At 34.8% G+C, this 27744-nt stretch overlaps 1 protein-coding gene across 2 annotated transcripts; it reads right to left on the reverse strand.

Moving 5' to 3' along the window:
- Positions 1-115: 115 nt before the first annotated feature.
- On the reverse strand, positions 116-27272 carry DCUN1D5 (defective in cullin neddylation 1 domain containing 5). 2 transcript variants are annotated; one of them, XM_012770512.3, is made up of 8 exons: positions 26876-27272; positions 24650-24741; positions 18725-18795; positions 18227-18318; positions 4730-4838; positions 4540-4644; positions 2271-2373; positions 116-443 (listed from the first exon to the last, which is right to left on the reverse strand). In XM_012770512.3, exons 1-8 carry the CDS (start codon positions 26959-26961, stop codon positions 388-390), a joined length of 714 nt encoding a protein of 237 aa, XP_012625966.1. In that variant the 5' UTR covers positions 26962-27272; the 3' UTR covers positions 116-387. The 2 variants fall into 2 exon arrangements, with proteins under 2 accessions (XP_012625966.1, XP_075858582.1); XM_076002467.1 differs by lacking the exons at positions 18227-18318; positions 26876-27272 and having other exon boundaries at positions 24650-24690.
- Positions 27273-27744: the final 472 nt, after the last annotated feature.

The following is a 27744-nucleotide window of genomic DNA, read 5'->3' on the forward strand; positions in this document are numbered from 1 at the left end:
TTAAAATCTTTAAAATTCCACAAACTCATGGTGAATTAGAACCTCAGAAATTCAAGAATTCAAATTTACAAAAATAAATACCACTCTGACACTCAAGGGACATCTTCACTTTAAGGCCTTTGTCACAAATCTGAATCTTTATTGTTCTGAAATAAATGTTATAAACATAACTAGAAACAAAAAACTTCAATATTCAGTCTAAGAAGAGGTGTGGCTCAATGCCCATCACATGTAACAAGAAAACCTCCTTTAAAAAAAGGAAAAAAAGTACTATGAGAAGTCTTTCATATGAATGAAAATGCACCCTTTAGATTTTTCTCCCTCATCTCATTAGCTTGTACACACATGGGACTCAAAAGGTTTGCACTTTCTTCACAATAGTTCTTGCTATGATGTTTGACGGACTTTTTGCCACTCAACAAATTCATCAAGAAGAACAGGCCCTAGAAATAAACAAACAATTTTTGTTAGAATTCAGTGAACTCATCTTTCCAACTATAAAACAAATTCCCCATAAGCTCAGTGGTGATAGGGGCCTGACTCTTCCCTTCTCCAGGTGTTTTACTTCCAGCCACCCTTTAGCATTTAATGATGCTTTCTTATTAACCTTTTCTTTCCCCACCCTTGGAGACATAAAGGACCTTCCACAATGGGTAGCTGTAGCAACTTCCTTTTCAGGATGTGTGTCAAGAATCCTCCCATAACTTAGTCAATACTAACCTCTCCCTTTTTCTAAGTGCCCACAGCATTCTGGCATTTAATTATTAAACAATCTGAAAAGTGTTTAAGGTAGTATTTCTGTTACCTCCCCAAGAAGTGTGTAAGCTTTTTGGGGATTGGCCATATTAGAGACTTACTTTATTCCAGCGAAGGATGACAAAGCTGAACACAATACAAGTACCTAATGAATATTTTACTAATGAGCTAAGTAAGTACTATTCTAGAAAACATATTTTTATTAATGCAGGAGAGGTCCAAATTCATTACCTACAGAAGCCAGGTAGGTAAATGAGCTCAGTTAAAATGAGCTCAGTGTTTATTTTATGTAAATGTAGGAAAAATCATTGCCACAAAGAAATATGCTTGCCCTATTTTTCTTAAAACACATAATCTTCTGGTGGTCTTTTTTTTCTTCTTGCTTTTGATAGACATATTTCGCTACTGTAGGAAAAGCAGCAGAGCAAGTATAATAATAAATGGCAGCTGAAAACAGCCTAGGAGGTACCGGCATACTGTGGACTGTCAAACTAGAAGGCAAGTTCAACACAGCCACCATTTGGCTCCAGCCTCTGATTCCTTGGAAAGAGCACAGGCGCAATTGTGTCAGATTTTCTGATTTTTCAACAAATCTAAAAGTTGTATTTTTAAACAAAATTTCCCAGTTTTAAATGTTGGTTCAAAATACATGAATATACATATCTGCAGGCCATATACAGCCCTTGGGCTGACAGTTTACTGCTGCTAGGTATTAATTCTTTAAAATAGTATTAAATATTATACCTTCTTGTAGGGGGAGGACACAATATACACAAGTAGAAATAGCCCCTCCTCAGTGTTTTATTTCTTCGGTGTCACAGAAATAGGTGCATAATTTCAGTTTAAGCATATAGAAAATGTACCTTTCCATGTAAACCTTCTGAACATTAAAATGATATATGCAACCAAAATGGTGGCAGAAACTGAAAACATTAATTTATAGTTCTAGTGAATTTGGCTTGCCTAATTGATTTATCATTACTTCAAAATTCTGTTTTATGGCATTCTAACCTTCCCACTGAGAATGAACAGATATTTTAACTTGAAGCATTGAAAAATTGTAAATACTTCACTATCAGTTTACTCAGATCAATTTATAATTTTCAGAGAGGTTATTTTGTCATTATTTGCCATATTGTTTATGATATTAACTTTAAAGCTTTTTCAATTATAGCTGTTTTGCTTTCACATTTTCAAAATCATGACTGTACCTTTCTTCTATAAGAAAATGTCAGGAAAAACAGGAGTAAAGCATAAATGTACTTTCTAGATGCAGAAATTAAATTTAAATTTAGCAACGTTTAGTTACTGAATTAAAAACATTTCATTTACCAACACAGATCTTATAATACTGCAGACTCTAAACTCTCTACCTCTCTTATATCCCCTCACATGATTAATAAAAGTTACTGTTGAAAAGTTTAAAATTTTATGCCAACGCTACACAAATATATACTTTCATTTAATATTTTTAGAAATTGTATTTTCATAGGAACACTGTATATTATACTTACAAGCACCATCTTCATCGTAGTTACTAAGATCGGCATGAACTGTTCTGCTAAATTCTAATACATTGTACCACTGATCTTTGTTCATAACACGATACTTCGATTGCTGTGGAAAATGATTTAAATATTTGGATTACAGAACCAATATTACTTATTAAGGCTTGACTTTAGTAAATTTAGTTATAACTTTTTTTGTGATTTTGTTTTTCCCAAAGCATTTATTCTTGTTTTAATTAAATTATTTGCACTTCTAAGAGATTCCTGAAGGGCATTAACATCATGGATTTTTTTTTCCTTTACTTTGCTTACATTTTTGAGGAATAGTAGGAGTATCAAGGGTACTAATACTAAGGATAAAACTCAATGAATTTTTACATTTGTATATACTTGCATAACCACCAAGATCAAGATACATAACAGTTTCTATATCCAGTAAGTTCCCTTGTGCTGCTTCCTAGCAAATCATTTCTTTGCATAAAATTTACTATTTAGCCACATTTTGAGGATGGTATCTTTGGAGGCAGTGGGAAAAGTATAGGCTTGGGTTCAAATCCCACCTTTGCCACTTAACTGAGTGACCTTGAGAAAGTTACGAAAGAACAGAACACATTTCTCCTCATTTGCTAAATGGAGATAAAACTTAATTCAAAATTCTGTTATAAAGATTAAAGAAGATAATTTATGCCAAACAGCCTGCACATAACAAGTGTTTGAAAATATTTAGTTGGTCTTCTCAGCTGCCCATAGAGTGGAATATTTTTATATTCAATTAAATTTATTTTTTCCCAAAACTACTAAGAAAAAAGTAGATACTATCCATCAAAAATATTTATTTTATTGGGCTTAAAGATTTAATTGTGCACAAAACTCATTCACACAAGACCTTTATTCTCTCTTATCATAAGCTTTAAATAAAACTACTCTGGAGAACTTGCTATGACAAGCAATCAGCTTTATGGAATTATTTCCAAAGGGAAAAGAATCTGTATCCAAGAAATGGTGAGAACTAAACCAAAAAAACCCTAAAATTAAAAGGGCACAAAAACATATATAAAACTAGATACAATAGAAAAAAGAATAACACCTTCTTAGAATCACTTCCTCTATTAGATGCCATGATAAATCTTCTAAAGGAACATTTCCTAAACTCAGCATACTTTTAGTAACCAGTATTTAACACATTAACTGCCATGTGAGTTGTACTTAACTCACACTAGTTTTGAGCCCGGGTCCTCATGAAGCATATATAACTCACATGTCTCTTTACCTTGGGAACTGCATGGTACACAGGCAACTCACGCTGCCATGCTGTAGCACATGTTATGTGATAGATGGCCCCCTAGGCAAAACCCTGAAGTTGGTTTGTGAAAATCTTACTTGCTGATGTTCTTATTATTACAATTCATAGTGACAATTTAATTCTAAAAACGTGGAGTAAGTGAATAGAAATCAATAAATTTCATTTTCCTATTTATGTTTACCTTTAAATTACACTTAAGCCTGACAAGTCAAGAAAAACACTTTACCCTTACAAAGTACTTTTCAAGTTTTCACATTGCTTTTTATAATACTAACTTTCAAGTTTTTATATTACTTTTTTATTAAAAAAACACAAAAAGCAATAAAAAATAAATTTTTCATTAAATTTGAAAGGATCGTTGTGTTTTAGAAGTTTTTATTCTATTTTTGTAATAAAACATTGTGGCCCCCAGGAAAAAAAAATTTTTTCTAGTGTAACAGTCAGTGTATTAAGCATATACTATTATAGCCATTCTCAGATTTATGGCCATAAGCTATTAATAGCCTTACTCTATTCTTCATATTGACCTTAAGTAGAAGAGGAAAGTTTTATTACTAAATTAGTTCTCTTATGTGCATTTCAGCCTAAGACCCTGTATAACGACAGAAAGAAACCAGATTCAGAAGCTTGAGATTTATGTGCTGGTATCAATTCTCTCTGGACAAAAACCCCAGAAACTAGTTTTGCATGAAGAATGCCTGTGCTAAAATATATTTATTGGAGGTTTTATGTTGTGTGCATGTGTTTTGTGTGTGTAGGTAGAATGAAAATATCTTATGTACAAAATATATTAATAAACATGAACTAAAATGTCCAGAAGTGACAAGAGATATACGCATTTTAACAAAATTTTGTCTACTCAAGTAGATTTCTTAAAAGTACAATATTAAAAATCTGTTTGTTTCTTAATTAAAAGTATATTTTTTAATCAGATTAACTTTTAAAATAATATTTCAAAATTTAAAAACATACCTCCAGGTACTGGTAAAATACTGAAAACAGTGGCCATGTCCTCCCAAGCAGAAGAGCTAACATAGATTTAGCAGTATCAATATCAAGGCTTCTTTGATCTTTATCCTAGAATATAAGTGAAAAAATTTTCATAAGTGTGGTTTCAAGATGAAAAGCTATTAAAACAACTAAACATGGAAACTGCACCTACCCTTGCAAAATCAAAGGCATATCTGTAGATATTTTTAAACGATGAAATATCATTCAACTGTGAGCGCAAAAAGTCAAATTTGTTCTGTAACTTTTCTGTGCAGTCACACCTTAAATGAAAAAAAAAATCAAACAAATTATATAATCAAAAAAATTAAATAAAGGCATCACTGAGGGTTAGAAGAAATGTACTTAAGAAGAAAGTGAGTGCATTTATGAAGTTAAAATTCCCTGATTCACAAATTTAGAGTAACAAACAAATTTATTGCTTGCATCTCACAATGCAATAAAAAAAAGGACAAGGGTGGGAGAAGAAAAAACCTAGCAAACAATGAAAGTTCACTCCAATGACTTTTCTTCAAAAAAAAAAATACAACTCAAAAAAAATTCCAATAAATTCATCAATATTTCTTAAAAAGAGATGTATTAAAATATGCTTTTATCACATATAAAGTTAAAAAATGGCAGAGCACATGCAATCAATCAGGCATCTGTCTCATATTTCTCTGGAGAGTTCTTAGGCAACAGCTTGGTGAAAGAGATTAGACATGAATGGTTTTAAAAGTTCAGGATATAACACAGAGGAAATGAAATTAATACATTATATTAAATATTTCAGTCATAAATCCAGATTCCTACATTTTTAATGAACAAAAAGTCAATCACTGAAAGCACCTAACTTCAAATAAGTTACATATGCAAAACATGCAAACAGTAAGTTATTTCTAAAGACAAAACATTAAATATAAGGAGCTAAGGGAAGACTCAAAAATCTTGACTGGCTTTCCAACTCCCAGTGGGTTGATAAATTCCATTATTTAGGCAGAAGCAAGGCAGATAAAGCCTTTCACAATTTGGCACAAATCTCCGGTCTCATCTCCTGCCATTTCCCAATATCCTTATCGTGCTCTAATTATATTCACTTACCATTCCCAAATGCCACAGCTATGCTTTAGCACATATATTTCCTCTACTTGAAATGTTCCCACCAACATTCTGACAAAATATTATTCACCAAGGCCTAACTCACACTTTGCCACCTCTGAGGGACCATCTGACTCCCTCTCAATAAAATGACTATCACACTCAAAACTAAATTATGGTACTCATCATGTTCTACAGATACCCAGCATTATCAGACTTTCACTATTCTAAATTAATGATGTGAAGGTCTATGATGTGTAGTAACTTATAATTTTATTAAAGTATAAACATTTTGAACAAATTTCTAGTATCAATTAAAACTTGCATTTCTAGAAAAAGCCAATTTGGTCACGTACCTGTTTTACACATTGCTAGATTATTTTTTCCTATGTTCCTAAGTGAGGCTAGTTTGTAAATTTCAGTTTTAGACACCCTCCTTACTAGTTTTGATAACAAGCTTGTAGTATAAGTCTCAGAAAATGAAATGAATATTATTACCATTTTTTTGTTTGCTTGTTTTCTGAGAAAGTTTATATAGCCTTGGAATTAGCATTTGTCTCAACTTAGATGAAAAGTCATCTAGGGCTTTTTATTTGAGAGAAGGAAAGAAAGACTTAACTAAATCAATATTCTGAATGGTTACAGGACCATTGAGATTTTGTATCTCTTTTTGAATGTCTTGGTAACTTATAAATTTCCAATAATTAGATTATTTCACATATTCTTTTATTTAAATATGTTCACTAAAAATATTTATATCATTTTCTAATCTGCATTAACATTATTTATTTTTGCCTTCTCACTGTTTCTCTTGACCAATCTTGCCAGAATTTAATTCATTTAATAAATCATTTATGACTACAGATTTCTCTCTTAGTACAACTTTAGCTGAAACCACAAATTTTGATAAGTATTACTGCTTTTATTATTCACTTGTAAATGACATTTTGACAAGAGTTCTTTTGGAGGAGTGGTAGGGATAAAATCTTACTGGAATAGGTTTAAGAGAGAATGAGAAGAGAGAAACTGGAGAAAACAAGTATTGATAAATAATTTCAAAGAATTTGGTTCTAAAATGGCATGGAGAGGCCGGGCATGGAGGCTCATGGCTGCAATCCTAGCACTCTGGGAGGTCGAGGTGAATGGATTGTTTAAGCTCAGGAGGTCGAGACCAGCCTGACCAAGAGTGAGACCTTATCTCTACTAAAAATAGAAAGAAATTAGCTGGACAACTAAAAATATATACAGAGAAAAAATTAGCCAGGCATGGTGGCGCATGCCTGTAGTCTCATCTACTCGGGAGGCTGAGGCAGGAGGATCGCTTGAGCCCAGGAGTTTGAGGTTTGCTGTGAGTTAGGCTGACGCCACAGCACTCTAGCCTAGGCAAGAGAGTATGACTCTGTCTCAAAATGAATCAATCAATAAAATGGCACAGAGAAAGGAGGCACTAACTTGAGTGGGATGAAGGGGGTAGAATTTTAAAAAAAAATTTTTTTTATAGATAAAATAACTTCTACTTCCAGGAAGATAGAATAAATGTACTTTTCCTTCTCTCTCTTAGGGACAACTAAAATCCCTGGATATTACATATAAAACAAACATAAGACTCTGAAAGGTAGAGACCTGTGGAACAATATAGTAGTGAGTTCCTGGGTTTCTTTTTGCCTCACATATCCCAAACTTGGAGGTGAAGAAGCCAACAAACCAGAAACACCAATGGGGACAGACAAAAAGCCCCAACAAAAACCTGGTTTTCCTCTAGCCAAAAGACCAAGGAAGGAGCAGCTTAGCATGACACAAAACTTTTAGAAAATAAACACTCACTTCAATCAAACACCACCTAAAAAACTATGGCCCAACTCCCACCAATGCCACCAAAGACTGAATGGGGACCTAACATGTCCACTCATAGCAAGATAAAATGAAGCCTCTCTCTCAACGCCTGCAGTGTTTGGTGGAAATCACATGGAGAATGTGAACTTCTATTCCTAGCAGGTAGTAATAAGCAGCCAATCCTCCTCTGCCCAAGGGTGGTGCAGAGGTAGTGAAGAATCAGGACTTTCACCATCACCCAGCAGTAACAAGGCTACCCCCAGTAGTATCAGTGGAGGCAATGTGAGAAACATTAATCAGGTACTCCTACCTGTTTTTAGACAAGTGGAGGCTTACTGGGAACCTGGAACTTTCACCCCTGTCCAGCAATCATAAGGAACATCCCCCTCCATGGATGCCAATGGATGCAGAGTAGAAACTTTATTTTCTACCTGTAGTTGGCAGTAATAAGGTGACAGTCCTGACTTTTTTTTGCCAGAGTGGCCCTTATAGTAAGCTAGCTTAACACAGAAGGTTTAAATAAGATCCAGAATTTCATAACATAATACCCAAAATGTCCAGGTTTCTATTAAAACAAACAAACAAACAAACACCTCTTATCATACCAAGAACCAAGATCTCAAATAGAATCCAAAAATTCAACCAACAGATGCAAACACCAAAATGAGAGAGGTTTAGAATTATCTGACAGATTTTAAAACAACTATCATAAAAATGCTTTAACAAGTAATTAAGAACACAATGAAACAAATGAAAAAATAGAAAGTCTCAGAGAGAAAGTCTAAGGAAAAAAACATAAGATATAAAAAAGAACCAAAAGGAAATTTTTGGCTGAGCACAGTAGGTCCCGCCTATAATTCTAGCACTCTGGGAGGGCTGAGGCAGGATTGCTTGAGGTCAGGATTTAAAGACCAGCCTGAGCAAGAGTAAGATCCTGTCCCCACTAAAAATAGAAAAATTAGCTGGGCATTGTGGTACACAGAGTTGTTCATAGTGTACTCCCTTACAATCCTTTTTATGTGTGGCTCTGTAATGATATCTGTATTTTTATTCCTGATCTTGATAATTTTTGTCTTTTTTCAATGTTGCTAAAGACTTGTCAATTTTATTGTATTGTCAAAGCTCTTTGTTTCATTGATTTTTCTCTGTTTTCTGTTTTCAATTTCAATAATTTCTGTTCTTATTTACTTTCTCCTGCTGCTTTATTTTGTTCTTTTTCAGGGTTCTAAAGGTATGAGCTTAGTACTACCTTGATAGTAAAAACAGACAAATACAAAAAAAAAGAAAGAAAGAAAAACCACATAATTGTATCATTTAATGTAGAAAAAGTATCAAAAAATTTAATATCCATTCATGATAAAACCCTCAGGAAAAAAGAAATAGAGGGGAGTGTCCTCAACTTAATAAAGAATTATCAACAAGTAACTTACAAAGCTAACAATAGTGTAAAACTGAATGTTTTCCCTCTATGGTAGGGAACAGGAAAAGATGTCTACTCTCATTACTCTTATTCAGCATAGTAGTAGAAGTTCTAACCAATGCAGTAAGTCAAAGTAAATAAAAGACACACACACACACACACACACACACACACACACAGCAGAAAAAGAAATAAACGGTCCCTATTTCCAGACGATATGACTATGTAGAAAACCCAAAGAATACTAAAAACAAAACAAAAAAACCTTAAATAAGTAAGTTCACCAAAGTCACAGGATACAAAATAAACATACAACAATCAATTGTATGTCTACATATTGGCAACAAACGTGGACATTGCAATTAAAAATATATTATCATTTACAATGGTTCAATATAAAATGAAGTATAATTCTAAAAAAGATATATAGGACTTATATGCTAAAAACTATATAACACTGATGAAAGAAATCAAACATCTACAAAAATGGAGAGACACATCTATCTTCCATGTATTGGAAGACTCAAAATAGTAAAGATGTCAATTTTACCCAAATTCATATGGTTAACCAAAATTTTTTTGTATATATCGAGAACATTATTCTAAAATTTTTATGGAAAAGCAAAGAAACTAGAATAGCCAAAACAATTCTGAAAAAAGATCAATCAGTCTATCTGATTTCAAGACTTACATAGCCACAGTAATCCAGACCGGGTGGTATTGGCCAAAGGTTAAGACACATAAATGGAACAGAATAGAGAACCTGACCACACAAATATGTCCAGCTTTTTGACAAAAGTACAGAAGCAATTCAAAGGAGGAAAAATATCTTTTTCAACAAATAGTACTGGAGCAAGTGGATATCCAAAGGCAAAGAAATAAACCAAGACCTAAGTCTAATACCTTTTACAGAAACTAATTCAAAATGCACCAATGACTTAAATGTAAAATTTAAGAATATAAATCTTCTAGAAAAAATGTAAAATTCTCAGAATATAAGGCTAGGCAAAGAATTCTTAGATTTGTTATCACCTGATATCAAAAGCACAGTCCATAAAAAGAAAAACTGATAAATTGGACTTCATCAAAATTAAAAATTTTTGTTCTGCAAAATATCTTGAAAGAGGATGAAAAAGACTAGAATGGGAAAAATGTTTACAAACCACATATCCAATAAAAGACTAATATCTAGACCATACAGAGAATTTTCAAAACTCAACAGTAAAAAAAAAAAAAAAATCTATCCTCCATGTCTGTTAGCCTCTTCCCATTTCCTTCTGCCTCTCTGCACTAATTTCCTTAAATATTATAGGTCACTGATCTCTATACTTCAACTATACCTATTTCCTTTCTATCTCATCTACTAAATTTTCAATCTGCTATTGTTTCACTTTTAGAAATTTAATTATATGAAATCTGATCACCTGAGACCATTCTTCCTTTTCCTTTAAACACACAGTTATGGAACCTTTTTCTACAAAGACTGAGGTTTCTGTTTAAAATGCATTGTTCTACAGAAGAATTACTTCTACTACAAAAATGGGAGTCCTACCTACTTGGAACTATTCTAAAATACAACTTTTGGCTAGGGTTATACAAACCACGAATTCTACCCCAAATCTGCATAACAATGAATTCAGGACTAGGAAATCTCTCAGGAGGCTCTTTACCTCCAATTGTATGCAAAACCAAGCTCAGGCAATCCAATCTCCAAGTACTGGGTAAATCTATCATCAATGTCTGTATGTGGGAATTTCTGATCTAATTCCAACTCTATACATGCCATACTTGCAATCTGTCACCTGTTCTCAACATGCGTGGTAGCAGATGGACCCTAGGTGACTAGGAATAAGTAAGGGTCCTCAGGTAAATGCCAATTCCATAGATCCCTATGGAATCACCATCTCTCATCATTTCTAGCCTCTATTTTCCTTAATTTATAGGCGAGCCCAGGTATGCTAAGATGTTTTTATATTTTCTCTAGCATTTAAGTGTTTTGCATAAGAAATGGTTTCTTTGCACATTTAGTCTGCCATACTGCCAGAAATGTAAATCAAAATTTGGATAAATCTGGATAAATCTAATTTGGCAGGGACCTAATTCCTTATATATGAATGAATGTACAATATACTTCATGAAGAAAGAAGAAAACTTTACTCTTACTACTTATTAGAAATTCATTATTTACTGTTTGAGTAAGTGGTTTCAGTTAACTTCTACCATGAAGATATGCGAAAGAAATAAATTCTCAGATTACATGCTACTATAATGCTGTTTGAAAATTTGAAGATGAAGTCTTGAAGATCTCCAGACTTATCACTTCAAAATGTTCAGAGGGTACTACATTTTAAGTATCTAGTTACATGTACTCCCTTACCTACCACGACCTGTCCTAAGTATGGGCCTCATCTTCTATATCTTTGTAGTTTCTTAAAGCAATGTTTTTGACCTTTTTAAAAAGTAATGTGAATCACATTTTCACATAAAATCTCATGGAGAATCTTAATAGACTTGAGATTTAAGAAGGCAAAGATGATACAGGATGCCTCCTGACATTCTAAGTTCTTCCTCTCTCTACCACCTAAATTTATTTGTAACTGAGGAAAGGTTAGGGGTTAACTGTAGACCACACAAAATCACAAAGCACATAGTGACTGTGAAGTCACTAAGGAGGTAAGAATAAAAAAAATTACAATCTTTTCCAAATGTTTTACATTCCATGGGTACATGTGACAATGATTTTACTTATGTAATCTCAATAAGCTTAAGACAGAGAGATAAAGTGAAAGAAATATCAGTTTCAAATCAAATAGATTCTGGTTATAATTCCAACTTCTCTATTTCTGGCCATGTGAGTTTAGGCAAGTTACTTAACCTTTTTCAGCTTGTTTCCTCATTTTTAAAATGACAATAACACTAATTTCACAGAACCACCATAAGGCAAGCTACTTAACTTTTTTCAGCTTCAGTTTCCTAATTTTAAAATTTTAAACATTCACAGGACAACCATAAAGATTAAATGAGAATGTACGTGTTAAATGTTTAACATAGTTCTTAAGCTTGATATGCTCCTCTTGAGGCAAATGGATTAAAAATCACCTACACCACACATCTCGGTCCAAACTATGTGATACCATTCATTCCCAATGGTCTATTGTAAATCTTGAGCAGAGAAAGAATACAATAATGACAATTAATGGTTTCTTTTTAGAGAAGAGTTAAAAAGAAGAATAAAATTAAAAGAAAAAAGAAGGAAAAAATCCTCCACATTTACTACTAGTCCTACAAAGACCATCAACAGACCCAGCAAAACCAGTGAACGTAACCAGGTAGTCACTAACACAATTCTTCTATTCAATCTAGCTCCATTTCAGAGACAGTTTATGATGGAGAAAAAATAAAAATAAATAATAATCTAGCCCCCAAATAGTAACATCAATATCTCTGAACTTGCAAAGTTTAAAAAGAATACTTCTTCTGTCTGAAAAAAAATAAATAAATACTTGATTAGCATATTATGGAAAGCAAGAGATAGTTTTTTGAACAGCAACCAAATAAAACCACATGGATTTTTGAGAACACTGGCACAATATGAACCACTCTCCAAAGCCACTGCGGTTATAATGGAGAAGAAATGGGTTCAAATTTCAACATTAGAACTTGGAAATTAATTTCCTGCTATTGCTAAACATATGATTACCAAGGGAGGCTTCCAAGTTTCTGTTTCATTAAAGGCTTTAAAATGGGAAGAAAGTCTCAGTTATGTATTATATCTATGTGAGGTTTTCTGCCTAATAAGTACCAATAAATGTGCTGTGAAACAGTGATGAGTAACACAAATAAATTTATCACAAAGTTCTGGATTTAGAACTTCCTCTAAATCAGATTTATCAACCAGAGCAATATTTTCTACCTCTAGGGGTTTTTAGAAAAGTGGAAGGAGGCATTTTGAAATTGTCATGATGACCCTAGGGGAGAGCAGAGGGGAAGGATGTCAGTGGCAATTAGTATTTGGGCCCCAAATGCTAAATGAATGATAATCACACACCATACACACCATAACATCCTATCTACCAGACTCTCACATCTCCACCAAAAAAATCATATAAATGTTCCTCATTCCCTTCTTGCTCTCAAAGAAAGTCAAGCTAGGCCATTCCATTTAATCTTCAAAGTCCAGGGCTCTATATGGAGACATAAGATGTACAACTTGCGACTTACTGGCAGCATAGTTATTATACTACCACTGTTGTCAGATGCTGTTCTCTTCTCACTTTTTTTCAGTATCATAATAAAGTAAAATCCTTTTCAAAGGTCTATGCTCAGTTTTCTCCGCTGACATGGTATTTCACCCTTACTCTAACAACAAACGTTCAGCTAGCAGATATGAGCAAAGTTCTTCACTCTAGTATAGTATGCCAGGACAAAATTTTGCAAGTATCCTTGGAATCGTGTATCTATAGATGGAGGAAGAAAAAGATTCACAACCCTTGACTGCACATGCAAACTTTTGTGTGTAGCAGTATACATGCACCCTAAATGGGGAGAAGGTCCATAGTTTTCATGAGAGTCGTGAGTCTATGACCCTAAAACATTAAGAATAATTGCTCATTGGAAATTATCCCAAACATGTTTGATGATTTGTGTGTGTTCAAAAATCTCTTATTCTTTCTCAATATTTATAACATATGATTTAAACTCTTTCAACTTGTTAAAGCCCTCTACAATGCAGCTAGCCATTACCTCAACCTTCTAAATCTACTCTGGCAATTTTCTTTATGTATTTTATGATTCTAACAAACCAGACTACTTCCTTCAAATTTATGATTTCCTTCCTCAAGGCTCTGCTCACAATTTCTCTCTTCTGAAACACTGTCCCATATCTTCAAACAACAAAATCTGAATCATTCTTCAAGTTCTACTTCACATGCTACACCTGTGAAGATTTCTCTACCTACTCGGCTAAATAACCTTACCAGCATCTATGCATCCATAGTATTTTGTACTTTTACTCTAGCACTTGTCATGTTCTACCTGGGTTTATGGTTGTAGTGTCGCAATATCGTCTCTGCTCTCTTAGAATATTAACTGAAAGGTGAGAGCTGTGTCTTATGCCTCACTGTGATCATCAGTAAGTGGCAGAGTACCTTATATGTCATAGGTGTTTAATATAAATATCCACAAAATTAAATCTGATTTTCAGGGAAATTTGACTATTATTAAGTAAAGATGCAAACTAAACAAAGCTAAATATCTGGAGAGAATATGGCAATTTCATCCCCTGAAACTTACAAAATGGTCAGTCTAGTTATATACAAATTCATACCAACAAATTCTTTCACACAAAAAGGAAAACCAACTTATAGAACATCTATATGAAGACATGTTAAACAAATATTTAAAAAGTATTCTAAAAACTATAACACATTATGCAATACAGATTACAATTACTCATGATTATGATAACCATTAACCTTGACTACAATACATGTTTTAACTACTAGACTACTATTTTTTAGCATAGTTCTACTAAAGTAGAACCATGGGTTAAAATTAATTGATTAAAATAATTGATAACTATCTTAAGATGATTTAGAGACCATCATATGCCCAGGTTAAATTCAATTTTAAAAATATGAAAAACATACAAATGAAATTGAGACTGTAGTGTTTTATATTTATTATATAATACCAAGTCTACTAAATAGCAGCAATTTTAAAATTAAGATATATAGATTCTTAGGCCGGGCACAGTGGCTCACACCTGTAATCCTAGCACTCTGGGAGACCGAGGCGGGTAGATTGCTCAAGGTCAGGAGTTCGAAACCAGCCTGAGCAAGAGCGAGACCCCGTCTCTACTAAAACAATAGAAAGAAATTATCAGAACAACTAAAAATATATAGAGAAAATTAGTCGGGCATGGTGGCACATGCCTGTAGTCCCAGCTACTCAGGAGGCTGAGGCAGAAGGATTGCTTGAGCTCAAGAGTTTGAGGTTGCTGTGAGCTAGGCTGACACCATGGCACTCACTCTAGCCTGGGCAACAGAGTAAAACTCTGTCTCAAAAAAACAAACAAAAATATATATATATAGGTTCTTTTGTCTCTCTTGGTTTAAATTTCAAACTATTTTATACATAGCAAGTTTTTTTTTTACAAGAAGATTATAGGAGTAATAACTTGATCAATTGAAGGAAAATACTTTATACTTTACATAGCAAGTTAGACCACAGGAAAAAACAACTACTTTCCCAGAAAATAATGCTTGCTTATTTGAGTAACTTTAAGGTTCTACAATATATTGTTCTTTGCAGATGCGCAAGGGATAACAAATGAAAAATAAAACTTCTGGGGCAATTTTAAGTGTTGAATAATTGTATAGGCTGTAATCTCCCCATAAGGGAAGGTATGCTAATAAAATCTATGCTCATGAGCTAGTTAATTCCTGTTCTTATGCTAATTATTCAGGACTAAATATTAGAAATGCTTTGTGTTTACACATTTTTGTTATACAAAGGCTTTTTATAGTCTATCCACTTATGCAAAAACATAAGAAACATTTTGGTTTAAAAATATACAGTTGCTTGTTAGCTGGGATACTTCAAATAGCAGTATATAAAAAGTATTAAGAGGAGGGATACAAAAAGCACTTACAATGCCAACATAAATTCTAATAAAACAGAGTTGTAGGCCGGGTGCGGTGGCTCACACCTGTAATCCTAGCACTCTGGGAGGCCAAGGCAGGCAGATTGCTGGAGCTCAGGAGTTCAAGACCAGCCTGAGCAAGAGCGAGACCCCGTCTCTACTAAAAATAGAAACAAATTATCTGGACAACTAAAAAAATACATATATAAAATTAGCTGGGCATGGTGGTGCATGCCTGTAGTCCCAGCTACTCAGGAGGCTGAGGCAGGAGGATTGCTTGAGCCCAGGAGTTTGAGGTTGCTGTGAGCTAGGCTGACGCCACGGCATTCTAGCCCAGGCAACAAAGCCAGACTCTATCTCAAAAAAAAAAACAAACCAAAAAAACCCAGAGTTATATAAACACTAATTTATATTCTTTGCATACTATGTTATATATTTTATTTAATCTTTATAAAAGCTAATTAAACAGTAGGAAATAACTCAAAGAATTTCAGAATCATTATTTAACTGGGCACATTATGACACCTAGCTATATGACAGAATTCAGTCTTGGTTGCAACAAATACTATGATTTAAAAAGTAGGCTGGGGCCGGGCGCGGTGGCTCACGCCTGTAATCCTAGCTCTCTGGGAGGCCGAGTGGGGCGGATTGCTCAAGGTCAGGAGTTCGAAACCAGCCTGAGCAAGAGCGAGACCCCGTCTCTACTATAAATAGAAAGAAATTAATTGGTCAACTAATATATACAAAAAATTAGCCGGGCATGGTGGCGAATGCCTGTAGTCCCAGCTACTTGGGAGGCTGAGGCAGGAGGATTGCTTGAGCCAGGAGTTTGAGGTTGCTGTGAGCTAGGCTGACGCCATGGCACTCACTCTAGCCTGGGCAACAAAGCGAGACTCTGTCTCAAAAAAAAAAAAAAAAAAAAAAAAAAAGTAGGCTGGGCATAGTGGCTCACACCTGTAATCTCAGCACTTTGGGAGATTGAGGCGGGAGGATCGCCTGAGACCAGGAGTTCAAGATCAGCCTGGGCACCAAGGTGAGACTCCATTTCTACAAAAAATAAATTTATAAAATTAGCTGGGCATAGTGGCATGTGCCTGTTGTCCCAGCAACTCAGAAGGCTGAGGCAGGAGGATCACTTGAACCCAGGGGTTCGAAGCTGCAGTGAGCTATGATCGTACCACTATACTCCAGCCTGGACAGTAAAGTGAGAACCTGTCTGTATAACTAACTAAATAGTTAATGATGGTCCCCTATTTTATAAGGATATTAATTTATACATAAAAGAACAATACAATACAAAGTTCAATATGGTAGACTAGTAATTAGGAAATTTAAATTATAAGTCCTAATTCTTCCCACTAAGGAACTGCGTAAACTTTGCTAAATGTTTTCTTAACCTCCCTGAGTCTCAGACTCTTCATCTACAAACAGTGGAAGTGAGAGGGTTAATTTATGTTCTATCCTAGAAATTACGATTTGGTTCATATGAGCAAAAGTATTTATTTACCAAAGAAACAATATATAAAATATGTAGGTGGGAAGGGGGAGGGGATGGGTAAACTCACACCTAATGGGTGCAGTGCACACTGTCTGGGGGATGGGCATGCTTGTAGCTCTGACTCAGGCCGTGCAAAGGCAATTTATGTGACCAAAGCATTTGTACCCCCATAATATTCCGAAATTAAAAAAAAGAATAAAAAAGTAAAAATATCTACATGTTAATGCTGGTTAAAAAGAGAATGACAGAGCATTAGGCACTGGAAACTCAAATTTAAAAATTTAAATGCCATATGAACAAATCCACTTTTTTTTTTTTAAACTTTAAGGACAGGCAAACAAGGAACAAAGAATAGTTAAATGTGTTAATAATAGCATAATCACAACAGAAAACCATATGGCTGATTAACCCCAGTTTTTGCCTCAAAAATATTATAAATTGATGCTTCCTCTATTTTAGAATGTTGACAACTAGTAACATCCTGCATGAATATTAGGAACATAATAATATAAAACTAATGCATAATTACTAATTGACTCTAAAATTAAGCACACTTTATTCTGGAAAGCCAAAATTTAATTATTTTTATAAAGATGCAATTTTATAACTTAAGAAAATGTTCAAAGGCAGTTTCCTAAACTGAAAGTATACAACTACAAAATGGCTAAAGACCGCATGAGAGTAGTATGACACTTTTACTTTTGTTCTTTATGAAATTAATTTGGCAAAAAGGAAATAAAAGTGCCATGTAACTCTACCTTCAATTTTTTTAAATTAAGTATAAAATTGAAGAGGGGAGACAGGAGGCCCCAGAGCTTAAGACTGCCCAACAAACAAACTCCTTAGATAGCAGGATTCTGTATTCAGAGAGGGAAAGCCTTTATTATTCAAACAACCTGCAAATAAATAACTCTTTGATCACAGACTTCTAATTTACTCACCAAGAGAATCAATGAATTTTAATAGGACTACACTAAGGTTCTTTCTTAGAAAATATAAAACATGGGGTAACTATTTGCTAAGACCATGATATAATTTTGTCAATTCCCAAAATGACTGTTATAGATCAAACAGATGATTATTTTAAGGTGAAACCTTACTCCTGAAAATTATGAAGCACAAATATCAATTAAGATCTTCAAATAGGCCATCAAATTTGTTTTTTAAAAAAATTTCTTACTGTAATGAAGTCATTCCCTTTAACCATTCTTCCTTGGTAAAAAATCCCATGCTTTCAGCCTCCAATTTCCACGCTAAAACTAACATAATAATCTGGAAAGAACAGAACATAAAGGATAGGGGAAAAGTCAGCATAGAGATAATCATGTCTGTATTTATCATGGAGAGCATTTTTATACAACTATTTCCAACCTTCAACGATTAAAGAGTAGTTGGAATTATTAACTATAAAGAAACTGAAATGTGCCATTTTCATAAAAGTAAAAAGTTCTAATAGTTTCTGAAGGTAGATTCTCTCTCACTGTATTACAAATGACATTTGTATCAAGAAAGAGAACATTAGTCCAACTTAAATTGATTAAAAATATCCTAAATGCAAATTTACAGTATTAACATGAAGAAACAAAATCTTCATATAAGATTAGTATCTCAATTTTTAGAAATTTATGAATATGCTATATCCCACTTATATTCCATTCTACTTAGAAATAAAACATACATTTTCAGGTTCAACACCAATGTCTTCACAAAATTTTTCCATTCCTTCTGGCCCTACAACTTCATCAGGACCTTCAAAGACAAAAACAATTTATATATTTTATTGTTATAATTTAATACTGACATGAAACACAAGTCATTATGTTAAATGCATCTATGAATATATCATAATATTTTGCAAATAATTAAATTTGAATTTTGGTACAGCTTTGATAAAGTATAAATAACTGTTACAAGATTTTAAATTTCTGAAGTATTCTTTGACCACCACATTACAATATGAAATTAAGGAAATAAAGCAGTTAAGAGATATTCCATTAGTATAAATCATTGGTTTGTATAAAAACCTAAACCTAACCATTAAAAAGAACATTTACTGATATCCTACCCTGAATAAAAAGAAACATAAGAAGGCTGTAGCTTTTTTATCTACTAGAATGTGGCAGAACCAATGCACAGTTCAATATAGTAATCAGAAGGAAAATATTTGTTTCCTTATTAAAACAGAAGGTCTTTTATTGCCCTTTTGAAATATATTCAAATATAATTTAATTCTTAATAAAAGATATACATATTATCAAAATGACTTATGAAAATTACTACATTCCACTTCTACAAAGAGCTATTTTCCTAATCATCTTGGTTCTAAGATAGACAGCAAGGCATCAGTTATGTTACTTTAACATAGAAAACAGTTTAATCTCTCAATTAGTTTATGTCTATCATTTGTCCAAAAATTAATTATTAATACTTAACTTTTTCCTTATTTTGCTCCCTTAGTAACACTAAATATAAGTCAATACATCAATTCTAATTTTTTAAATGTTATCAGACTCCCAAAATATAGTAATTACATCATCACTAGGTCTCATCTGTGACTAGGGTAAGACTAAAACAAACTTTACAACAATGTGAAATATTGATAAAAATGTGTTTATTACTATGGCCTTTTGAAAAGATAGTCTTGAGGTATTATTGTTAAAGTAGCCAAGAACCTTCTATCTTCCTTTTTTAAAGACCAAAACACATCAGCTTTACAATTATAGATTAAACCAAGGATACTCAGGTGGCTTTTAAAGTACCACCTTTAGATTATAAGCAAAACACAAAGTCAGTGTCCTGCAGTTTTTCTTAATAAAAGAATGAAGCCATCCAGTATGTGGCCAATACATTCTTGCTGCCTGAGATGAGATCCAGGCTGCTAAGATGACATCAATACATTGTCTGAAACCAAAACCCTCTTTTAATTTTTTTGTGTAAAGGGCAAATATCATGAGGTTTAAATAAATACTAACGATGCACTGAGGTGTTAAAAATTGAATGGGGTGATAATTATAGGAGACTTTCATATCCTAATATTATATAAAGAATTGTTTTAATGAGAAAGTGTTAATTTTGCAATTTAAAAAGTATATATATACAATCAAGGTGTGAAAAAAATAACTAAGTATGTATCCTTATATATGGTTGGAAGAAAAAACAATCAGATAAAATTTAAGGGAAAAATAAGTTTGTTTGTTTGTTTTTAAGCTATGATAGGAATATATTCTGAATTTTTCTAACATAACAAAAAAGCAGACTTGCCCTCAAAGTTGCCGTTAGTGATTAGAAGAGAAGGCTGACAAATTATGTCAAGAAATATCAGTATGGCATAGCCCCCCCCCAGAAACTGGGTGATTAGCTGCAATTAGTAATTAAAATTTGACTAAAATCAAATTAGGTTATATAGAGATATATAATATATACACATACAGACATATATGACCTCATATAGATAAGGTCCATAAATGTTAACTTACTTTCCAAAAGTGATACATATAGTAACAGATCTAAGTCTAAAGCAAGGTCTGTATCAATGTTCTTTCCCCAATTACATAATGTTAATTATAGTTTTTGAACCATATCCTTCCAATAAAACTAATCCCTGGGTAAAACCTCTGGAGATGAATTTAATTAACTCTTTTGGACAACTAGGTTTTCACTCAATTAAAGAGGCTATGGAAATGATCTTGTTCACTCTACTAGTTCACTCTACCAGCTGGGTACTGTCAGGACTATGCAATTCCAACCTTATTTTTCAATTCTTTATAAGACTTTAAAAGTGCTCTTTCACTTCCCATGTTTTTGTTTACCATAGGCCCTCTACATTACTGAATCTTTGTTAATTTAAATATCACTCAAAGGCCTGGCGTGGTAGCTCAGGCCAGTAATCCTAGCTCTCTGGGAGGCCGAGGCAGGCGGATTGTTTGAGTCCAGGAGTTCGAAACCAACCTAAGCAAGAGCGAGACCCCGTCTCTACTATAAATAGAAATAAATTAATTGGCCAACCAATATATATACAAAAAAATTAGCCGGGCATGGTGGCGCATGCCTGTAGTCCCAGCTACTTGGGAGGCTGAGACAGCAGGATGGCTTGAGCCCAGGAGTTTGAGGTTGCTGTGAGCTAGGCTGACGCCAAGGCACTCACTCTAGCCTGGGCAACAAAGTGAGACTCTGTCTCAAAAAATAAATAAATAAATAAATAAATATCACTCAAGAATGAGAGGTCTTATGAAAAGGCAAAACCATCAGGCTTGTCACACATGACCCATAATATATAGTAACAAATTTAGTGATATTTTCAAAACTAAAAGAAAAACATCATCAATTTCTTGATTTCTTTTTAACCATAAGAAATGTTCCCGGCTATATTTGCAGAGCTTAATACCATGCCAGCCATAATAGATGCTCAGAAAAAAAAAAAAGTAATCAGTGACACAGCACCTTCTACATAAGCTACATAAGACTAATTGTTAGTTTTGGAACAGCATAGTAAAAAACACACAACCAGTAAATCTCATGCTGTAATACTGTTATAGTTTAAATAACAATAACTAACATTTATTGCATTCTGACTGTATACCAGATACTGTGTGCTAAGGACTTTACATGTATTATTCTCAGGCACAATTACTGTCTCCATTTTAATAAGGACATCCATCCCCATTCTAAGACAAAACGGTTTCTGGTTATTTGACAAACAACTGGTTCCTCCCTGACCAGGTCTCTGCCGAAAGTTGTCTCCACAGAGAGGCCTTACAAAATCTCTCTGAAATCTGAAAATCTATCCGACCTTCTTTACTCTTTATTCCTAAACCTTACCGTATTTATTACCTTTAATAACCCTCCATAATTTAGGCCGGGCGCGGTGGCTCAAGCCTGTAATCCTAGCACTCTGGGAGGCCGAGGCGGGCGGATTGCTCGAGGTCAGGAGTTCGAAACCAGCCTGAGCAAGAGCAAGACCCCGTCTCTACTATAAATAGAAAGAAATTAATTGGCCAACTAATATATATATATATATGAAATTAGCCGGGCATGGTGGCGCATGCCTGTAGTCCCAGCTACTCGGGAGGCTGAGGCAGAAGGATTGCTTGAGCCCAGGAGTTTGAGGTTGCTGTGAGCTAGGCTGACGCCACGGCACTCACTCTAGCCTGTGCAACAAAGTGAGACTCTGTCTCAAAAAAAAAAAAAAATAAATAAAAATAAAAAATAAAAAATAAAAAAAATAAAATAATAACCCTCCATAATTTGTAATTAATTCGACTACATACCTGTTTATTGACTTGTCTTACTCACTAGACAAGTCCCCTGAGGGCAGGGACCTAGTCAGACTTGTTCACCATTATATCCACAATACTCAGCACAGGCTCACAAACAAGTACTCAACAAATATTTATTAAATGAATCATTGAATGAATGACAGAAGACAAGTTAACCTCAGGAGCACTAATATTTTCTTTGTAAAAGTGAAAATTAGTTGCCATGTCCATAATCATGTACATACTTAAGTTAAAAACAAACATATAAGGCAGCAGTAGTTAAAAGCATGGGCTTTAGGGTCAGTATGACCTGGTTTGTATCCTATCCTGGCTCTTGTCACTGTATGACCTTGAGCCAACTACTTAATCTAAGTCTCAGATTTCTCATCTATAAAATGGGAATAACATCACCTATTAACAGAATGATTATAAAAAAAAAATGATATATTTAGCATAATTCCTGGAGTAATACTAGCAATTATTATGTTAGCTATTAAAAATGGTAATATAGGAACTAAATGTTTAATTAGACTCTTATGCTAACTAGGGAAAGTTCCTAGGAGAGGCAAAACAAGTAAGCATAAAAGATAAAAATTTACTATTTTTATGGTATCTAGAAACCTTTATAAGTGAAATAAGATGAGTGACCTTTGATTCTATATTATGCATGCCAGTAAATTGGCATTTTGAATAATGAGTCAACATTTTAAATGGAGGTCAGTAAGAAAATGAACTCTCTTCATTTAAATTGGGTTAGTGGTTGTCTTGGGATGCCAGTAATAGCATTTTTTTCTGGTCTAGAAAGAATCTGTTCTGTTACTAAACAATTTTTAAATTATACTTTTGGGATCACTCAGCTAATCTCAACAGTGAAGTTATTGCCCCTCTTTCAAAATAGTATCACTTTCCATACAGTTTGTCTAAACTTGTATGTCAAATTCAGGGTACACTTTAGGCCTTAACATGGATTAGCATTAAATATGAGGAAATAGCCACATATACACTTTTTTTTTTTTTTTTTTTTTGAGACAGAGTCTCGCTTTGTTGCCCAGGCTAGAGTGAGTGCCATGGTGTCAGCCTAGCTCACAGCAACCTCAAACTCCTGGGCTCAAGCAATCCTCCTGCCTCAGCCTCCCGAGTAGCTGGGACTACAGGCACGTGCCACCATGCCCGGCTAATTTTTTGTATATATATTAGTTGGCCAATTAATTTGTTTATATTTATAGTAGAGACGGGGTCTCGCTCTTGCTCAGGGTGGTTTCGAACTCCTGACCTTGAGCAATCCGCCTGCCTCGGCCTCCCAGAGTGCTAGGATTACAGGCGTGAGCCACCACGCCCGGCCTTACACTTTTGTTTTAAACAAACATTTTGAGAACGCTAGTGATAAAAGGAGGGGAAAAAACAAAACAAAAATACAAGGAAGCAGTAAGAAAAAGGAAACAGGGAAAAGGGGGAAAAAAAGCAAAGCTTTAAAATCAGTAACTCCAAAAAACCAAAACCATTCTAAGAAAAAAAAAATCATAAATGCTTATGAAAAAGTTAGTGTAAATAGGAAACAACTGTTCTTTTACATATGCTTGCTTACGCCTTCAGCCTCATGCCTGGATAGCTTTGACTTTCAACCTTAAGTTATGGCCTCACTCTGGAGGGTTTTCATTCACCATTTACAGGATTTAGCTGATGTTAAGTTAGCTCCTTTAGAAACTCTCTCAATACTTCAAAGGCTGGGTTATATATTCTTCCTATGAACGCTCACAGTTTAACTTTCTAATGTAGTATTTATCACGCTGTACTCATATCCGTCTATTTACTTTCTTACTTACTGCATCTCTAGTAGAGGCAAATGGCTAAATTAAAATCATTAAAGGGTAAACGTGCTGTGCAATGATATATCTGAGGTTTAAATATTTTACTATGTCTCCTTAAAAGTTTCAAAAAATGTTTAGTTTGTAGTTAAGAAAAATTTCAAGAATATTGAATAAAAAAGGTCTTATTACGTACTTTGTGTTTTCTAGAATACTGAATACAAAAATGTTTTATTATGTACTTTTTGTTTTCCAGACTAGTACTTTAGCCAATGGGTATAAATTAATAAGTGAATCTGTTTACAAATTTTATTAATAGTAAATGATTTTCCCACTAAATATATACTGAATATGTATTTTCAAAAATATCAGTCTGAAATGCATCAAATTTTTACCCTATGCACCAATCCTCAGTCTTGAGTCTAATCTCATCACACAGCACTAACACATATAGCAGACCTGCAACAAATTATTTGTTAAATGTAAAAACCAAAAAAACTTTTAAAGCATATGACTGATAGCTTCTTATGTAAATTTCATTACCTGCATACTCATAAAACCAAGCCAGGCACTTCTTGCTTGAAAAATGTTCGTCTCCACTTATTAGTCTAGCAGGGGGTTGGGATCTGCAATAGCTTAGAAAACACACAAATGTCTAAGATTTTTATCAAGTCTCAGCTCCTCGTGAGAAACTAAGTTCAAAATGAGCTATTTTAATTCAACATTACATATTTTTTAACAGGTGATATTATAGGGAAAAACTGGAGTTAAGCATTTGCAATTTGAAACAGTAGTCCGTATGTAAGAATTTCTGGCTAACGAAACCCAAATGCTACTTTGATCATTATCAAATTCCAAAAATATCAACTAAAATTAATTTCCCAAATTTCAAGACTACACAGAGAAGTTCAACCTTAGTCTCAATGTAGAAGTGGTAGCTGGAAAAGTACAAATCTTCATTGTGATTTTGTTACTGATTTGTATAGAAACTGTATTTATGTATAATATTTGAAAACAAAATTTTACAAAGTATATTTTGATACTTAATATTTCAAAATAAAATGCTCTAATAAGAGTTGTTTATTTATCATCTACCAAGCTTACACAGATTTTTAAAGATAAATGATGACTCAGGACATAAAGGTATATTAAATTCCACAGATTAAACAAAAAAACCCACAAAAATTCCTAAAAGTTATTAATAGTCCAAATAATGGCTGAGGCTATTTAATGCCAGATTATGTTCCTTTTTTGCATAAAATCATTTTCATTATTTTTCATAAAATCATTAAAATTTGGGAAGTTCAAAAATGGCCTCTAGGATTTAGTGGACTTCAAAGAATCTTTTCTCAAGGAACTCAAATAATTACACTATCACTATAATATAGAATTGCTAGAACTTCTGAGATTATGTAATTTAATGTACAGGAAGGGTCCCATATTTAAAAATGTAAATTGACAGAGCAAAGTGTCATCTTAGTTTTAATAATCTGCCTGCTTAGCTATTTTAATGTGTTTAATTTAAATAATTCTGATACATTATATATTTAAGATGGCCAAAAGTTAGAGTAATAAGAAACTAATAACTAATAATTTGCCTGTTTAATAAAAATATGAACTACTAAAATAACATGTAAATTCTAATGTTAGTTAACCAAGAGGTAGAAGAAAATTGTATCGTCTTTCACACTAAGAGACCAAGAAATACTTATTAACCTCCTTTGCCAAAGCACAGTAACAAAGGAAAAAAACTCAAACAATTACAAAAAGGAAGATGCAGACTAGAAGTCACCTACCTCACATTTTAAGCAGTAGGTCTCCCTTTAAGGAGAGCTCTACCATTATTTTCTCCTTACAATGATGGCTATTGTCTTCTTTTAATGGTAGCATCTTAAGCTGTCATATCAAGTGCCAACCATTGATAAAAAGACACCCAGTAAGATTTTTTTTTAAGTTCACTTCTCACACCAAAAGTGCAATGATTTTTTTGCAGCATACAAAAAAATGTGATGCCTTAATGATAAGCTACAATGAGGCCAAAGAGCTATAACTATATAGTTCTGCCTTGTCTTCTTTTTCACAAGAGGATACAGAGTACAATAGCTCCCAAATTATTAATATTTATACTTAGAGCTAACAGCCTTCTGAACGCTAGAAAACAAAAAGCATGCAAGGCCTTTCCAACTCTGTACATAAGGACTTGGCAGAGGTGAGGCACTGTATTTCCAGAAAATGGGGCTCCAGCAATTTAAAAGGCTTCCTGCTGGGATCTTCCGGGTTAGGCTACTCCAAATATTAAATGTGGAGGCCAATTACAGCATATAAGTTTTCCTTTCTACCATTCCCAAGACAGTTGTCAAGATTCCTCATGCTCTGTTCTTCACACTCTACAGAGAAATTCTAGAAGTGACCCTGCCGTGGTCTGTACTCACTTCTAGGTCGGGATAAAGGAGGTGGGGGCTGGGGATAGGGGAAAGGGCGCAATTTATATATGCATCTGTTTCCCCACCCTCCAGTGCACGTAGACTCAAACGTGGGGCGGCTCTTCCAGTTCCTCCATAAACGCCAGAGCGCACACACGCGAACACGAGGTCTGGTCGGAAGCGGAGACTCGTTGTGTTCGTTCTGCACCTACACCTAGCCTAGCTTGATCAGAGGGGCCTCACCTTTCTCCTGCCCGATTCCGGGAGGCTGGGCCCGACTCCTTTTCCTCCAGCTGTCCAGCAAAGGAGGAAGGAGGAAAGCTTGAAGGGTGGGGGGAGGTGGTACCTGGAGATTTTACACTTTTTGAGGCCTCCGTCTTCCGCTACTGCTGCTGCCACCCCAGGGGATTTTCTCTTCTTCTTCACCGGCATCTTCTGCCCTCCCAGGCAGGGTGGGCAGGGGAGCCGGGGAAGAGGGTCGTTGTCCGCTGGAAGCCCCTCAGCGCCGGCACCCAGTTCCCAGAGACAGCAGCAAGCGGAGGAGCAGAGTCGCCAGCCCGCACCGGCGCAGCCCGGCCGCCGCCCGCTCCCAGGTCCGCTCCTCGTCTTTCTTTGCCCTGGACAGGGGTGGCTCCTCACCGGTGGACACTGCAGTTCGGTCTCACCGGGAGGAGATAACGCGGACAGCGCGGCAGCTCCACCAGTCAGAGAGAGCAAGAGGATCAGCTTCAACCGGATGCGAATCTCTCAGGTCCGGAAGTGACGCAAGCGCAGAGCCGGTCCCTGGGAGGGGCGTGGTTCTCGTTGGCCTTGGCTGGTTTTACGCGAGGCAGAGAAGAGGTGCCTCACGGCGCACGGCAAGCGGAGAAACCGAGTTTTCTTGGCCTTGTGAACGCCGACAAAACTCAGTATCCTCTCCAGAGTATCCTGACCTTTCTCATGAAGCTTTCACCCCGCCTGAATGCTGGCAGTCACCGCCAAGAAATGAAACTTCAAATACTCTGTCATTGGTGTTTAAAATAACGTGGTAAGGTAGACCAAGTTTTACTTCTGAGCCCTTCCACACGGTAACCTCACCTGAAGTATCCCCATCCCTCAAATGCATCGTCGTCTGCATGTTTTCTTCATGGGGCTGGGATCAGCCTCCCACTCCCCCGGCCCCACTTCTCCCTCTTCCCCGACCTCTGCTTATTTTCTTTCTTATTGAAACTTGCT

The sequence above is a fragment of the Microcebus murinus genome, chromosome 4 (assembly GCF_040939455.1).
Source record: "Microcebus murinus isolate Inina chromosome 4, M.murinus_Inina_mat1.0, whole genome shotgun sequence".
In the NCBI taxonomy this organism is placed as follows: Eukaryota; Metazoa; Chordata; class Mammalia; order Primates; family Cheirogaleidae; genus Microcebus; species Microcebus murinus.